The following is a 17,269-nucleotide window of genomic DNA, read 5'->3' on the forward strand; positions in this document are numbered from 1 at the left end:
TACTATTAAAAAGAATGTGGTTAATCTATGTGGTGTAGAATGCACAAATTTTGTTCAGTTTGGTTTAATTGAAAAAAGGTAAGTTGCAGAAAAGCATATATGGAATGATTTTATTATATATGGTTATAAATGTATGTGTATTTATGTGCATACCTGAGAATGGTTAGAACATAACTGGAATTTCAAGAAACTATTTAATAGGGGGACTTGGTAGAGGGGGAAATGAATTTTTTTTTTTTTAAACAGAAGGAGCAGAGAGGATGTCTAGTAGCAGGAAAAGTAGGAGCAAGGGCACGGAGCCAAGAAAGTATATTGTATGTAGGGAACTGAACATGTGAATTTGATTTTAGAGCAAGATGCATGCTGGGAAGTAGTGGGACACAGATTGACAGAGAAAGTTAGGAATAAATCTTGTAGGGTCTTGAATATTCAGGTAAGGAGCTATTGAACATTTTGAACAAGGGAGTAATAAAGTCAGAATTGTACTTTATGAAAACTAATTAGCTTGGTTGTCAAAAACGGGATAGAGTTGGGATTCTGATATGAGGTAATAGCCCTGGAAATGATGAGGACATATTCAAGAAAGAGTGAAGGGGCCTGACCTGTGGTGGTGCAGTGGATAAAGCGTTGACCTGGGAATGCTGAGGTTGCTGGTTCAAAACCCTGGGCTTGCCTGGTCAAGGCACATATGGGAGTTGAAGCTTCCTGCTCCTCCCCCCTTCTCTCTCTCTCTCTCTCTCTCTCCTCTAAAAAAATGAATAAATAAAAATAATTAAAAAAAAAAAAAAAAGAAAGAAAGAGTGAAGGATTTGGCAACCAACTAGAACAAGTGCAAGACAAGGTGGGGCCCATTTCGGGAGATGAGTCAAAGAGTATGCCAGGATTTGAGCCTCAGGACTGGGAGGTAGTGATTGCCCAAGTGAAAGTAGAAGGTCAGGAGAAGCCAGTCTCAACAGGAAGGCAAGGAGTTTAGTTTTAGAACTGTTTACATTTATGTGCCAATGACACATTCAAATGGTATCATCTAAGCAGGCCTAGGAAATAAGAATGAAAGCTTGGAGAAGAGACTAGGACTCAAGTGATATAGATTTGGGAACCACCTCTGTAGAGTGAAAAAATGAAATTGTGGTAATGGATGAGAGCACAGAGTGGAAAGAGGAGAGAGTGCAAATGGGAGGTGCTGACAGACCCACATGTAGGGGAAGAAGAGAGGAACCAGAGTAATAAAGTCACAGTGACCTTTGAGAAACAGGTTATGAATATATAGAAATAGTCTTCTTCAGTCATTGGTCATTGGCATGTTTACTTTATTTAAATATTATTTGAAATAAATGGAAGATTACATTTAAGGAGAAGGTGATGGTAACTTGAAGTTTGTTCAATAAAGCACATGTGGAGTCTGGGTCCCAGAGAGTTCTAGAACAAGATGTCAAAATCCCTTTTGCTACATGGTTTAGGTGAAGCCGTCCTAGAAGGTGGGCAATAGATGTCTGATGCAATTAATTTCTTCACTCATTCATTCAACAAATAGTTATTGAGCACCTCATATGTGCCGGGACTGTTCTAGGCACTTGGGATAATCAGTGAGCAAAATAAAAACAAACAAAAAATCCCTCCTCTTGTGGAGCTTATGTGATAGTGAGGACATATATACAATCAACTCATAAATATATTATGTTATTAGACAATATGTGCAATGGGGAAAGAAAAAAGAATACAGGGTAAAAGGGATTAGAAAGACCATAATTTTATAAAGGGTGATCATAGTAGGTTGCATTGAGATTACATGTGAGCAAAGACTTGAAGAAGGGGAAGGAGTTAGCCCTGAGTATATCTAGAGGAAGAAAGTGCCAACCAGAGGGAACAGCTATGCAGTGATCCTAAGGTGGGAGTATACCTGGCAGGTTTGGGAAATAGGGAGGCCTGGACAGCTGGCTAGAGCAGAGTATGTAGTTGCCATTAGGAGGGCAGTAGAAAATGAGGTCTGAAAGAAAATGTGTGAGGAGTGGCATAACCTGTAGAGCCTGAGGGAAACCTAATACAGTACCTTGCCAATAGTAGGTGTTCAATAAATGTTTAGTCAGTCATCTTTTACAGTCCAGGGTTATCACCAAATACCATTTATCTATGTATTTATTGGCATATGTGCCTACTTTATTCCAGGAGCCTCTCAATAGTTCTACATAGGAAAGTATTAATAGGGCAGTGAAACCTTTGTGGGTATTAGAGGTCAAAGTGAACACTGTATCTTTGTAACCAGAAGCAGGAAACAAATGCCAAACATTGTAGCTGCTGAGTAATTGTGCTGGGTATTTCTGAAAAGCCTGCTAGGGTTGGGACAGTGCTCATTCCGTCATAATTACAAGTTGCATTCTGCTCCCTACCATTGGACACGGATCCATATTTCCAACCTAAGAGGAGCAGCTTCAATGATTAACCTCTTTTCAACTTTCAGTCCAGGTACTCTCTGTGTTATTCTCCAGAGACAGCAGTGACATTAACACAGAACTCATGTGGCTATGGGTTTTAGTGCTTTGATTGGCTTCCAAGACTGCAAGGCCTATCCCAGCTTGCACTTGATTGTGTTTAATAGGTGCTGTTTGAATGCAAGAATTAAGAGCTTTTATTCTTTTTGCAGCCTGTTTTCCCACAGACCCCAGAATGCAGGCTCTCCAAGAATTTTGACCACAGACACATCAGCCCCACCAAAGAGGAAGGAGGCAGAAGGGAGAGATGGAGACCTCTTTAGCAGGGGGTGGAGGGGAGGAAAAAAAAAACACTGAAAAGAGCAAGATAAGAGAGTTTTGGGGCTCTTTGTGTCTAGTAAAATGAGATAAGCAGATTGTGTAGCTCGGGGTTAACTTCAGCCTTGAGTTTAAATTCAGACCCTTAATTAGACTGCTTAGATTTGTCTTAACGTCATGTCCAGGAGTCTAAAGTTGTGAGCTGGAGCCTGGGCTGGAAAGAAAACTCTTCCCTATGCTGCACTCTGCTTAGCCTCTGCCAGCTGGTTAATGGGAGAAAGATCTGACGAGAGAATAAATGGGTGAGTGAGACTGCCTGAAACATCCCAAACACACACCCTATTAAATGGGATCAGTTGAGTCATCTTTACATATGAAGAAAAGATAAACTTATAGACTGTTTCTTAGTCATATGATGGGCTCAAACACATTTTAAAAATCAGTGTCCATAAGTAGTAACAATAAAAGCTTACTAGATGTCCTTGAATGTCATCTTAGAACCTTGTATACCCTCAGCTCTTGTCCCTGCTTTGTCTAAGTTCCTCTGCAGCACTGACTTTGTTTTCTGCAGGCCTGGATTTGATGAAAGCTTCAAATTCATGGCATAGAGAACTCTCTATGGGCCACAGAGATATTTTCATCTTAGCTTCCACAGCTTGTTCATATAATATAGAAAGAAGAGCGGTGACTATATTGTGAGTGTAATTAGTATGCAAAAATATATCCAGTTTGTTAGAATTTGACTATCTTTCTATTTATCAGTTTCAGATTTTATATCCAGACAACCAGACAAGGAGTTTTTAACCCTTGTTTTATCCCCAAGATTTCCCGGAAGGAATATAATACAAATTTCAGGCCAGAAATGACCTTAGCTACCATCTGTTTCAACCTTTTCATTTTACTGATCAGGAAAGAAGACTAAAAGCCAGTGCATTATCACCTGAAAATGGGGTGCTAGTCCTTGACACTGTTACTAAATTCTCATTTGCCAAGGGCCAAGTTTTTGTCAAGACCTGGAGCATCAGGCCAGCCCTGTTCTCCTCTCCCACCTCCTGCGGAAGTGACAGGACGGTCAAAGGTAAGTGGGACCTCTAAGGCTAGTAGTGCTGAATGCCTGATTAAACTGGCTGACATGTCACAAGGTAGCAAAATGTATTCACCAAACTTTGCTCTCCCAGAAGCATCTCCAGTTTTCAAAAAAATGGTGTAAGCTCAATACATTCATTTTTTCCCCTCCCATTGAAAAGTTCTTCCTGAGTTTCCAACTCTAGTGGTCACTGTTCATGGCCTGGCCTGTAAACCCTGAAGCTTTGGAAAGGGGCACTTCCTATAGGTATATAAGCTTGTGCTTTAGGCTGGCTTTCATTGGTTAAAATGTCTCCATTCTCTTTGTGTAAGTTAAAAATAATGGTAGAGTGGGGGATGGTTGTCCTTGAGCTATTCCAGTTGTTTTTGTTCCAGCACACCTATCCCTCACCAAATTGGAAGAATTATACAGTATAATTTATACTCAAATCTCTTGTCATTTAAATATGAGGTTTCATTATGTCTTTTTCTTCTGTTTTGGGGAGACCTAGGGAGTGCTGTTGCCAGACTCAAAGCTCTGTGGTCAGGCATGGGCAGTGCTTGACCTAAATAGTAGGAGATAAATGAACAAAAGCATTATTCTATATGTGGTTTGTGGTTTAGAAAATTAGCTATTGAGCCTTGACATCAAATTATATATCTGGCATTGAGACTTGCATGATTCCCAATCTTCACTGAGGGAATCTGAGAAGGGATCCTCATCTCCTTGTTCTAGCCTTGAGATGTAGTGGATACGCTAGAAGACAGCTTTTGAAAAATAAAAAGAATCTTGGTGTTCATTTGAACCATTCTCAGAGTTAACTACGAAACTTGACTAAGCTCAAACAGAGCTAGTGGCAGATTTGGGACTGGACTTAGCTCTCCTTGCCCCCATCCCAGTACTTTCCATACATCAGGATAGTCTTGCCAGGGACCATCACTGCAAGGCAAAGCCAAGTTCTGTGACAATGAAGTCCTCATAGACCTAGAACAGAAATAAAAGACACATGGTATACGTGCCATGACACTTTCTTCTGGTGCCTGAATGATATGTCACTAAAGATCATGATGCTTTTCCTGTTGAGTCTGGAGAGGATCACAGGCAGTCCCAACGAACCAACCAACCAACCAACCAACCAACCAACCAACCAACCAACCAACCAGAGTTGGTACTCAAGATGAAATGTATCTGCTCTTCCTCCTCTACAGGAAATAAAGGTTTCAGAAGCCAATGAACTCTGCTTTCGACCCGTCTTCTCAAGATGAGCTGAGCCTCCAGCCAGGAACCTCACATCTTCTATTGCTGTTCTCCAAACCCCTCATCCCCCAAGGACTTAGCGGTGACATCTGCAAGCAGGTTTCCCATGGCATGGTCTGCCAGACAGAGCAGGTGCAGTTTTAGTCATGACTCCAAGCCAGGCAAGGTGATTAAGAAAAGCTAAATTTATATTAAATTATAAAGTCCTAAAATACTGAACATAGTGGTTAAATAACTCCAGAAAGTCCAATCTCTCCAGTGAGTAACGTTAAAACCATTACACATGAGTGCAGGACAATCGCTTCCATTAGTTTAGGGCAGAGAGATTTTGCTTTTTACATAGTAAATCAGTGCTCAAATAGATATTTCTTCAAATATGTCCTTTCTACATTCTGAACAGCCCAAGTGCAAATTGATCCTTCCCCCTTTCAATCAAGAAAACACCACTTTTTTACTTTCTCCTGTCCCCACCTGTGAATCGGAGGACCCAAAGTGCTCCTTTTACTGCCCCATCAAGTGTGAAATATCCCCCTTTGCTCCTGAAGTGGCAGCTCACCTTTCCACCGCTGTGCACTGGAAAAGGCGTCCTGGCCTGGCCCGGCTGTCCCGTGTAGGCCTGGTCTTGGGGCTGGCTGCTAAGAGCAGGCCTAAGGGTTTGGCACCTGTCCCCAGCCATTTTAGAACGGACCAGAAAAGATTTGTTCTCATTTTCCTTTTCCACTCGCATTTGACAGCTGACTTCTCAATACCAATAACCACAGGAGATGTTTCAAATCAGGAAGCCTCCCCCTAGGAGCCCTCCCCTCCATTCTCAGCCCCTGTTGTCCTCTCCTGGCATGTCTAATTCCGGGATGGAAGGCGTCTGGATCTGCCCTGGGTAGCAAGGGCTTCATCAGTGGTTCTCTCTACCTTTTCAGTCCTTGTCCCCCATTTTGCATTTTCATTCAGCCCTGCTTACCACAGGCACCACAAGGCTAGGTCAGAAAAATAAAATTAGGAAGGAGGTCTGGGGGAGAAGGAACTAGGCAGAAGTTTTAGGATAGAAAACAAGTCTCAACTCCCCTGATTCTAGTGTGAGACACGTGCCCTTTGTGTGAATAAGCATGAACCAAGAGATGGCCTCTCATCAGGGAAAGTCACTTGCTCAGCTGGGAAGAAAATTGGAATGGGAACTTGACTGCCCAGAGCCATAGGCTCTCTGTCTACTAACTTAGATCCCTGAGCACCTGAAAGAGAACACACCAAGTTCAATTCCGTGGATACTTCCCTTTAGGCCCTGGGGGCCCCAAGTCTCCAACCCAATCGCTCTTGCTGACCACTTATGAACACTTCTGGCCCTTCTTTGAAAGGTTGTTTCAGGCTCTCTGCACTCAAATTCCCAGAGCATGCAGAGGGAGAGTGGTGGAACATTAAGGTTCAAATGATATGCTGTTTGGTGCAGGCAGTGCTTCTCAGACGCTACAGACTCAGCCCTCTGGGCCCCACATTTACTCATCCAACTGGTTCACAACCCGGTTGCTTACAGTCAAAGACTTAGGAAGGTACTGGCCACTGGTGGCACCAGGAGGGAAGTCATATTAGCCAGCCATCACACTGAGGCCCCAGTCATGTGAAGGTAGAAAAGGCTCCAGACATTCTAGCAGAAGGAAGAATAGCTTGAGCCACACCCAGATCTCACCAATTGAAACAAAGCAACTCTTAGAGTGGGAATAATATCCATTGCCAGCAATGGACAGGACACCGAGGCCTAACCACTCCTAAAAGCTTTTCATATTAACCAATGCACTTGAGGCTAGAGGTTTCCCAGATGCCCATACCAGCTGGGCTGACTCCCCCACCTCCCCTCAGCTGCTATCCTTCATCTCTCTCTTTACCCATAATCCCCTGATCAGCCCCTATTGGGCCAATTCTCTCAGAGAAGCGGTCAGGCCAGCTCTGATGGGGAAAAGTGCAGTCTTGGAACATCAGCTCTTGTGGGACAGACACTGAGGGCACCCAGAGAAGGGAGGTGGAGCTCTGTACTGATGAGGAATCCTTAAAGAGCCTAGTTTTTTTTGGGGGGGGCGCGGGGGTTCAGGACGGAGTGCTAGAGGCGAGGTTCATGGTAAGTTCCAGGTCTAAATTCTTGGGTGCGCCATCGTTTCTTGTGCACAGGTAGTTACGGACTCATAGAAACAGCTCCCATGCAGGGCTCGGGAGCAAACGTGGAGTGGGATGAGGAGTGGGACAAGCACACAGGAAGGGGCCTGTTATATAAGCGAGCACAAGGACTGGACATCCATAAAGAGAAGGAGCAGGGACGGAGGGAGGGGAACGTGGGCACTTAGACCTGGCTCTCCGAGGAGAGCTTGCGTTCGTGTTTCCAGCCTGTGTCTGGCAGAGAGCCCCGTCTCTCAGGAGTAGCTGCGGTATGGACACTGCTACACTCAGACTGCTCTTCCTGCAACAGCTGCTCCGTCTCCGTGTCATCCAGGGAGCCAGAGCTGGCCTGGATGGACACTGTGTCTGTCTTCATGCAAACGTGATCCCGAAGAAGACCCCCCCGAGAGCTGCGCAGCTGCTTGAGGTCATCCCACTCAGCATCATCCCCAGACAGAAGGCAGATCCCCTCGACAATCTTGATCTTCTCCTTGGTGTAGTTATGGTCAGGTCCACCCTAGGGTGGAGAGTGGGGAGACACGGTCAGCTGGTTGGCTTTTGCTAAAGGATCTCATGGTGAACTGAAAAAGGAAGTGGATGGGGTAAGAGTGGGCGTGACGAGTACAAAGATCCCGCCAACAAACGGGGAAACTTGGTCAGAGCAATAGATGAGGCCAAGCCTAAAAGGAGAGGAGCGGCTATGAAGACTGTTACCATTAGCACGGAGGGAGGTGGGAGAAGCATGGCTCCAGTCCTGCATCAGCCACTCACTGGCTATGTCCCCTTGGGCAAATTACTTAACATCTGTAAAACTCAGTCCCCACACCTGCAGCGTGGGGGAATAACAGTATCCATACCTCACAACAAATTGCTGTTAGTAGTTGCTTGACACAGAAGATGCATGAAATCATGTTAGCTATTATTACATTGTTATTGTGACTTATTAATGGAACATAAGGCTGATATACCTGATCAGAAGCAATTGACAAAAGCAAATGTATATTTACCCAGGATTTTAAGCACTTTTGTGCTATTTTATTCTTAATTCTCTTCTTTCTAATTTTGTTAAGGAAAATAGTTTTGGGAGGTTAACACAGGAATCTAAAAAAAAAATCCTCTCATTTTGGTTCTAAGTGCCAATCCATTGTAGTCCTGTGACCTGAAAGCTCTTCTGGGAGGTTATTCTGACTTTGCTCAAGAGCCTTGGGGCCATTCCCTGGCAACCTGGGATGGTTCCAAGGACAGCTCTTCAGTTCTACTCAGGCCTTTCCCTTTCTGGGCTCCTCAAAGGGTAGCCTTACTCCTGGTTTCTGGGGGATACCAGCCAACACGCTGCCAGCACCGGAGAAAATGGGCCACGGCTTAGGTTCTAGCCCTGGGAGACTGCTCCTGCCAAGAGCCCTGCAACTGCTGCTCTATTTTAGTAACAGTTCCATTCCACAGGTATTTATTGAGCTCTTACATTAAGCAGGATACTTGGATGACTGCACAATATAAAACGATCCCTGCCCTCTGGGAGTGGCAACTCCCTGGGCGAAGCAGAGAGAGACATAGCACGCAAGCACACATGCATGCACACACGGGTGCCCAGTCGCCCAACACACCCTCCAAGCTGAAATTAGTGTTGGATAAGATGCAGGCCGCCAAAGTCTTTGTCACAGAGACACACTGGGTAAGTCAGGGAGAGGAGGGGGACATGGCACTAGCAATGTGGGGGGACACCACTCCCTCTGCAAACACACAGGTACCTGAAATCAAGAGGAAATCAGAAGAGAAAGGGTGAGAGACTATCAGAGGGATGAAAAAGCTGCTGAGGGAAAAGCATACAACAGAAGAAAGAGGTCACATGGTTTTAATTTCTAACCCCTGGCCCTTATTGGGGCTCTTCTCTGGGGTATCAGACACTCCAGGAGCCCAAGAATTTTTAAGGGCCTTTCTCCCAAAGACATCCATTGAGACAGGATCTTCTGTCCCTAAAACTGCAGGCTGTCCTGCAGGCTTTTGGTGGAAGCTTTTTTAAAAAAAAACGGGAATTCTTGGATTCAGAAAGTACCTGATTATTATGTAAAGCATATTTGTTATGCACGGGAGCCCTACAGCTGTGAGGACGGGTAATGACTGCTGGGCAGGCAAGAAGAGTAGATTGATTAAGGTCTCATAGGGATAACTTTTGATGTTGGGGTACAGGAGTTAAGGAAAAATAAGCATCATATCTGACTAGATAAATCTGAAACCCCAGGCTATAGTTCCCTTGTAGAAATGGAACTATTGTCCATGCTTAAACATCCAGCAAATTTTTCACTGGAATGACAAGGGAGTTAAAAGAACAAAAGAATATAAACCTTCAGAATTCTAGAGAAATCCCTTAAGACTGTGGGGAAGAATAGCAAAACACCAGCCATTCCCAGCCACAGGTGCCCACAGCTTGGATTAGAGGTTAGAAAAGGAAGAGTCCAGCAACTCTTGGGTTTTTGTGGGTATTGTCTAGGAGTTCTGAGGTTATTTCTGGGGGGCACAGCCTCATTTCAGGGGAGTGGCAGCTCCAGGAGGGAAGGAAGCTATAAACCTGGCAAAACATCTCCTGTGCACACTCATCTGCTTCCAGACCCCCTGGGATCTGCTTTCTACCTTGGCTCTCACCAGGGTCCTTCAGAGATTCTACACCTAGAAACCCAACAGATCTATGATTCTAGATTCTAGAAACCCAAATCACATTCAGTTCTTCTGCTCACTATAACTTCCAAAGTGGTAGAAAGGTCTACCCAGCATCCCTTACTGATTTATTCAGGCAATTGGAGAATAATCCTCCCCCCCCAAAAAGAGACACCCCTTCAATCTAAGTTTTCGTGTTTACCTCTTTCTTATAGCACAGTTGGTTGTACATGGCAGGTTTCGGGAGTGCGTCAATTTTCACCTCCTGAGTGGAAGTTCGGTAGGAGGGGTTGCTGTAGGTTAGGTTCCCCATTCCAGGATCAGTTAACTTGGACTTTTTGTGTCTTTAGGAGGAAAGGTGATGAATTAGTTCAGATCTTTCTGAAGGTGCTATCCAGGGAAGCTGTACCCTGAGTGTGGTAGGCAGCCTCAAAGATGACCCAGTGATTCCCGCCTCCTGGTACTCATACCTTCTGAATCCCTGCCCCTTGAGTGTGGGCTGAATTTGGTGACTCACTTCTGATGAACAGATAATGCAAAAGTGATGGATACTAGATTAGGTTACAAGGAAATTTATGGCTTGCATCTTCCATTGTCCTCATTTTTTTTTTCACTCTCTCTTACTCTTGTTGTGGGGGAAGCAAGCTGCCATACGGTAAGTTGTCCTCTGAAAAGGACCATAAGGCAAGAGACTGATGAGGGAGTCTCCACCATCAATGAGCTGAGGCCCTCAGTCTAACAGCCTGTGAAGGACTAAGTCCCGCCGACAACGACATGAACGCTTTTCAAAGGGGATCCTTCCCCAGTCATGAGCTAAGAAAAGACCGCAACCCTGGCTAATCCCTGGACTGCAGCCCCATAAGAGACCTTAGAGCAGAGACACCCAGCCAAGCTGCATCCAGACTTCTGACCCACAGAAACTGAGATAAGAAATGGTCATCGTTTTAAGTTGCTAAGTTGGGGGGTGATTTGTTATACAGCAGTAGATAACTAACACACTGAGCTTCAGAGTCAAGTTGTTTCAACCCATCTCTGTTACCTAGTAGCTGAAATCTTACTAGTGGGACACAGTCTAAACTTTCTGAACCTCAGACCCTCATCTGTTAAGTGAAGAATGGTAATACCTGTATTACAAGGTTGTCGTGGCATTGATACATGTACATTAAATGGCAACTGTTATTGTTGTTGTCAGCAGGGGCGGCAGCAGCAGCAAAATCCTGAAATATTTGCTGCTAGCTGTATTAAAAACATGGCGGAAATATATATATATATGTGCGTATGTATGGTCATAAAAAGATTATAAATTGATGATGGCACACCTTCCCAGGAAGATCCCTACTGAGCAATGATATTTCAACCAATATTGTAGTAAAGGGTTGTGCTTGTATGAAGAGAAAATCATTTCCTACTTCTATGGTTTGAAGTAGTGTGGGGTCATGGAAAAGCAGATGCTGCAGTCAGTCCCAGCTTTGCCTCTTCCTGTGTGACCTTGGGTAACACCTGCTGTGTCCTCAGCATCCTAGTTTATAAAGAAAATCTCAAGGATTGCTGTGGTCATGGAATGAGGGCTTGGGCTGTGACTGCAGAAGAAGAAGAGGAAGGATTCAGATTTCTGCCTTTCCCTTCTGCTGCTGGGACCAGGGACCCAACCTTGAAATGAGGCTGGTCAGGTCAACTTAGCATAGAGCTTTGGGAGATCCCAGAGGTGCTAATGAGGACCAACAAACATGTGGCCCCTGCAGAGAGGCTGAGGTTACCTGTACAGCATCAAAGCTGCGATCACCACCAGAATCAGCAGAATACTGAGGAGCCCACCGATGACATAGCTGACATGAAGTCCTTCCCCTAGGAAGAACAAAGGGACAAGTAGGCGGAGACCACTGACAATCCTTCAGTTGTGGTACGAGGGGTGGGAAAATGAAGGGCTCCTTTTGTAGGTGTTAGATCCCACACCACCTGAGGATGGCTAGGGGCCTCCTTCTCAGAGGAGAGGCCATGAGGTAGATGGCTGAGAATAAACCTCTCACTCAGCAGGATCTCTAATCCTGACTCCACCACTTACTGGCTGTGTAATTAATGTAGAGCAAGATGCTTCAGGTCTAAGCTTGCGTTTTCTCATCAGTTCAATGTAATTGCTAAATTGCTCACAGGGCTGGGGAGGTTAAACATGTATATTTACAAATACATATACGTATACATGCATTTACACACATACATATGGCTTAACAAATGCCTGGCATGTGGGAAGCACGCCGTAAGTGGTGGCTATTACAATTATTCCTTCTATGGATTTAGTCTAAGAAAAGGGCTCGTCCACACCAAAGAGTCCCTGTGAAGGTTCTAGAAGATGTCAGCGGAGACTTATATTCCTTACATCATCTTCTTCGAAACAGTCGGGCACTCAGAGCTTACCTGGAGCAGCAGGTACGGCCTCATTGGAATGTGCACAGAGGCCCAGCTGGGCATCCTTTTCAGAACATCTGTGGAGCACAGAAAACTGCATATGAAGACGACTAGTGTTTGATAAAGATCCTGACTTCCTCCAGAGATGGGGGGGTCCTGTGGTGAGTGGGCTTTTCAGATATGAGAGACAGATGGGAGAGATCAGAAGTATGGAGAGGGCAGGACCAGGAAATACAGAGAAATCCATGTGAGTCACTGACTTCAAGGTGCTATACCATGTTTAAATGTGTCTAAAAATGTGTACTCTTTTAAAAGGATTCCTTTAAAAAAGAGAAGCAGGTTTGAGAACGAGCTGGAAGCCTGCTGAAAGAACACTAAGGACATCAATAGCAGGCTTTATTAAACTACCAGGATGAGTTGAAACAAGTTACCAGCCATGCAAAACTGATTAGATGAAGATTATTGCAAGGTCTAAATAGACATAAAAAATAAAAAATAAATAAATAAACTGGGTTCCCCCTGTCATTCTTTCACAAGGGAACATGCAAGACAGCCGGAGGCAGGGCTCAGATAACTAACTTGAAATGCTACCAAGGAAACTTCCTTGTGCCCATTATGAGCAGGAAATTACAGGCATCTCCTAAAAGCCTAGAGAAAAGGTCCTTCAAGACCATTTAAAACCAAGACACACTGAATCTTCAAATAGAACTGATAATAAGAAAATACCTGAGTAGGGTTAAAAATTATTCTCAATAAGCCCAAAGAAAATCAGAGGTTAATAACAATTGACAGTATATAAAAATTAGGGAGCAAAGTACATGTTTATATCTGCTTGTTTGCTTTACTATATAAATACTTTTTTGTGTGTGTGACAGAGACAGAGAGTCAGAGAGAGGGACAGATAGGGATAGACAGACAGGAAGGGAGAGAGATGAGAAGCATTAATTCTTCGTTGTGGCACCTTAGTTGTTCATTGATTGCTTTCTCATATGTGCCTTGACCAAAGGGCTACAGCAGAGTGAGTGACCGCTTGCTCGAGCCAGCGACCTTGGGCTCAAGCTGGTGAGCTTTGCTCAAACCAGATGAGCCCATGTTCAAGCTGGCGACCTCGGGGTCTTGAACCTGGGTCCTCTGTGTCCCAGTCCGATGCTCTATCCACTGCACCATCAGTGGTCAGGTTATTATAAACACTTCAAAAAATAGAAAATGGCCTGGCCTGTGGTGGCGCAGTGGATAAAGCGCTGACCTGGAATACTGAGCTCACTGGTGCGAAACCCTGGGCTTGCCTGGTCAAGGCACATGTGACAAGCAATTAGTGAACAACTCAAGTGATGCAACCGTGAGTTGATACTTCTCATTCTCCTGCCCTTTCTCTGTAAAATCCATTAATAAATAAAGTCTTTAAAAAAAAAAAAGAAAATGGGACACACAGAATGAATTTGATCATGGGCAAATCTTACAGTTTTAGGGATATGAATCTAGAGTTCTTATTTGAGATTGTTATATTTGTTTTCAGAACTGAAATCAAGTGTTAATTATTTTTTGAGCTAGAGTTGATATAAAAATAAAGAGATCAAAATATTATAGTTTAAAAAACTCTTCTAATAGAAATATGTTGGAAAGACATTAAAACAGTAAGGGTAGGAGATGAAATCACTACCTGGAAAAGGTAAGTGCAACCCCATCTTCAATGCAGCATTATTTACAACAGCCAAGACATAGAAACAACCTAAGTGTCTATCAACAAATAAGTGGATAAAGAAAATGTGACTTGCCCTGGCCAGTTAGCTCAGTGGTAGAGCATCAGCCTGGCGTGCAGGAGTCCTGGGTTCGATTCCTGGCCAGGGCACAGAGGAGAAGCGCCCATCTGCTTCTCCACCCCTCCCACTCTCCTTCCTCTCTGTCTCTCTCTTCCCCTCCCACAGCCAAGGCTCCATTCGAGCAAAGTTGGCCCAGGCACTGAGGATGGCTCTGTGGCCTCTGCCTCAGGCACTAGAATGGCTCTGATTGCGGCAGAGCAACGCCCCAGATGGGCAGAGCATCGCCCCCTGGTGGGCGTGCCGGGTGGATCCCGGTCGGGCGCATGCAGGAGTCTGTCTGACTGCCTCCCTGTTTCCAACTTCAGAAAAATACAAAAAAAAAAAGGAAAAGAAAAAGAAAATGTGACTTTACACACACACACAACATTATTCAGCCATAAAAAATATAAATCCTGCCATTTGTAACAACAGGGATGGAACTTGAGAGCATTAGGTTAAGTAAAAATAAGTCGCACAGAGAAAGACAAATACTGTATGATATCACTTATATGTGGAATCCAAAAAAGAACAACAATTGAACTTATAGATCCAGAGTACAGATTGGTGATCACTGGAGGTGGGGGGAAACAAAATGAGTAAAGGTGGTCAAAAGGAACAAGCTTCCAGTTTAAGATAAATAACTCCTGGGGATGTAATAGACAGCATGCTGACTATAGTTCATACTACTGTACTGCATATTTGAAAGTTGGGAAGAGAGTAGATCAAAAAGTTTGCCTAAGAAAAAAAAATTGTAACTATGTTGGACATGGCTGCTAACTAAATTTATAATAATTTTATAATATATACACATAACAAATTTAAAAATATTAACAGTGATTACATATGGGAATTTATATCTTCTTTATTTCTATTTGTATTTCCAGATTTTTTTCTCTAAATTGAAAAAATATAAATAAAAAATAATTTCTCTAATTTTTTTGTATATGTGTGAGAGGTGGGAAGACAGTGAGACAGACTCCCTCTCACATGTGCCCCAACCAGATCAACCCAGCAACCCTCCTCTGGGCCAATGCTGAAATCAACCGAGCTATTTTTAGCATCTGAGGCTGACACACATGGACCAATGGAGCCACTGGCTGCAGGAGGGAAAGAGGGAGAAAAGGGGGAGAGAAGCAGATGGTCACTTCTCTTGTGTGCCCTGACAGGGAATTGAACCTGGGGCATACCCCAGGCCAACACTCTATCCACTGAGCCACCAGCCAGGGCCAGATTCTCTAAATTGAATGTAACATATTTCATCAATTTTAAGATGTGTATATTTTTCAATATTCTGGTATTTTATAATCAATGGCATCTCACAGTTGCCGTTGGTCATTTTTTTTAATTTCTCAAATCAGAATGCATCTTAAATTGATAGCACCTTCAATTTAATGAAATACAATATTTTATACTTCACTTGAGACCTGTACATGATTATGCTTACTCAATAATGGTGTGTGTGCATGTATATGCACATGCATGCACAGGTGTTTGAATGTTATAGGCATTATAAGCTAAGGCCATAACATCCCTGGGCATGTTACAAATCATAAACCCACAGTTTAGAGACCCCCCATAGAGACCACTATGACTAGGTGATTTCCAAGTAAACTGTAGGACCAGACCATATACTAAACCTGTGATGTGAGAGCAAATATCACAGAAAGAAAGGAGACTGAGTGATTTCTCTATAAAGATGCTCTAAAGCTTCTTGCTTTCAAATCACTTGCAACCATCTATAAATCTAAGTATCACCTCCTGTCCTGAATAGCAGGGACTGGTGGCTAATGAAGTGACCTACCTCCCTTCTGCCAGAAGCAAGCTGGGACTATAGTTTTCTTCTTGCAGGAGATAGTGATTAAAATCAAAGGGCCCTCAAGCTCTGTGAACCTACTTACTTTCCTTCCACCTCCTCTAGAGATGTGCGGGTCCGAGTAGTAGAAGAACGCAAAGTAGTAGGTAGTGTGTTGGTTAGCACTGGGTTTCTTTCACTCATGCTGGTAGCCCTGGGAACTGGGGGCACCACGCCAGGTACTGGAGAGAAAAAGAGGCCTAGAATAGGTTATCGAAGCCCCAAATCTCTACATATGGTCCAAGAATATGTACATACAAAGCAATCTTTTAGCTGCCCTGATCTTAGGCAGCCTCAGAGGCCCTTCTCAATACTGTCACTAAAAAAGGATTTGATTTGCAATATTAACAGCTTCAGGCGGGCTAGCTGGACCACAAAGGCCAAGAAGGGAGAGTCCTGCACAAGCCGACTCCATTCCAGGAAATGCCAGAGGCCAAATTTGTTATTCCCAGTCACGCCTCTCAGAGACCCTCTGAGGGCGAATCCCACCCGGAAGGACAAAGCTGAGGCTGCTGATCCCCTGACTTTCCAAGGCTCTGCTCCTTCAGGGGGCTCTTTAGTCCAGCTCACCAAGGGAGCAGGGCCGGCCGTCGGGCTCATCAGGACAGGCACACGCAAAGTCTGAGGCTCTGGCAAAGCAGAGGTGAGTGCAGCCTCCGTTGTTCACACCACAGGCATTGGTCCCTAGGGGCAAAGCAGAAGAATGTCTGGCCTGGTAAAAAATTAAGTCTCCCAGCTTTGACACTTCTCAAAAAGGAGGGACTCCAGGGTTACCTCATTCCCAGGGACAGGAAGCGCTTAGGAAGGTCTAAGAGCTTAAAACGTGAACTGCTGTGGCACTAACTGCCTCGGTCATGAACAGTCCTTGGGGTGACTGCCACCTCAGCGATGGTAAGGAAGCAGTCTCAGGACCCAGGAGCCCACCTGTCTGCCGCTGAGGGGAAACCACAATGATATCCATGAGTCCTTCCACATTCGCCAACACCGTCTCCTTGTTCCGGCCTGAGTACTTGTCAACACGCTGGATTGACTTGGTCTGCCAGTCTGTCCAGTAGATCCACCTGTCCTGCTACTCAATCGGGAAACCCCAAAAAGAGGAAATATTATTCCTGTCAGACCCCAGTCCAGCCTCCATGCCTCAGCATGTGCCTTCCTTTTGCTGAAATGTCCTCATCTCTAATCTACCAGGTCAGCTCCTGGGCATCTCCAGATATGACACGGTCCAGGAAATCTCCCCCCGTCTACACAGCATCTACCGTTCTCCCCTCCCTGCTGTCTGTGCCTTGTCCTCACTTCTACAAGTGAGCGTTGACACACGATGGTCATTTGTTTACATATCTGTCTGTCTTGCCAGGTC

The 17,269-nt window shown here is 44.4% G+C and overlaps 1 protein-coding gene across 2 annotated transcripts in view; it reads right to left on the bottom strand.

Moving 5' to 3' along the window:
- Nucleotides 1–1,451: 1,451 nt before the first annotated feature.
- The window catches only part of LRP4 (LDL receptor related protein 4), a 61,259-nt gene continuing 45,441 nt past the window's right edge, over nt 1,452–17,269 (bottom strand). For both annotated transcript variants that reach the window (XM_066251439.1, XM_066251438.1), the window contains 7 exons: nt 16,837–16,981; nt 16,483–16,596; nt 15,959–16,094; nt 12,271–12,338; nt 11,616–11,703; nt 10,061–10,202; nt 1,452–7,723 (listed from right to left, as the gene is read on the bottom strand). In XM_066251439.1, coding sequence (XP_066107536.1) covers nt 7,391–7,723; nt 10,061–10,202; nt 11,616–11,703; nt 12,271–12,338; nt 15,959–16,094; nt 16,483–16,596; nt 16,837–16,981 — 1,026 coding nt within the window. In that variant the 3' untranslated portion in view covers nt 1,452–7,390. The remainder of the gene's footprint in view (nt 7,724–10,060; nt 10,203–11,615; nt 11,704–12,270; nt 12,339–15,958; nt 16,095–16,482; nt 16,597–16,836; nt 16,982–17,269) is intronic.

The sequence above is a fragment of the Saccopteryx bilineata genome, chromosome 1 (genome assembly GCF_036850765.1).
Source record: "Saccopteryx bilineata isolate mSacBil1 chromosome 1, mSacBil1_pri_phased_curated, whole genome shotgun sequence".
Classification (NCBI taxonomy): Eukaryota; Metazoa; Chordata; class Mammalia; order Chiroptera; family Emballonuridae; genus Saccopteryx; species Saccopteryx bilineata.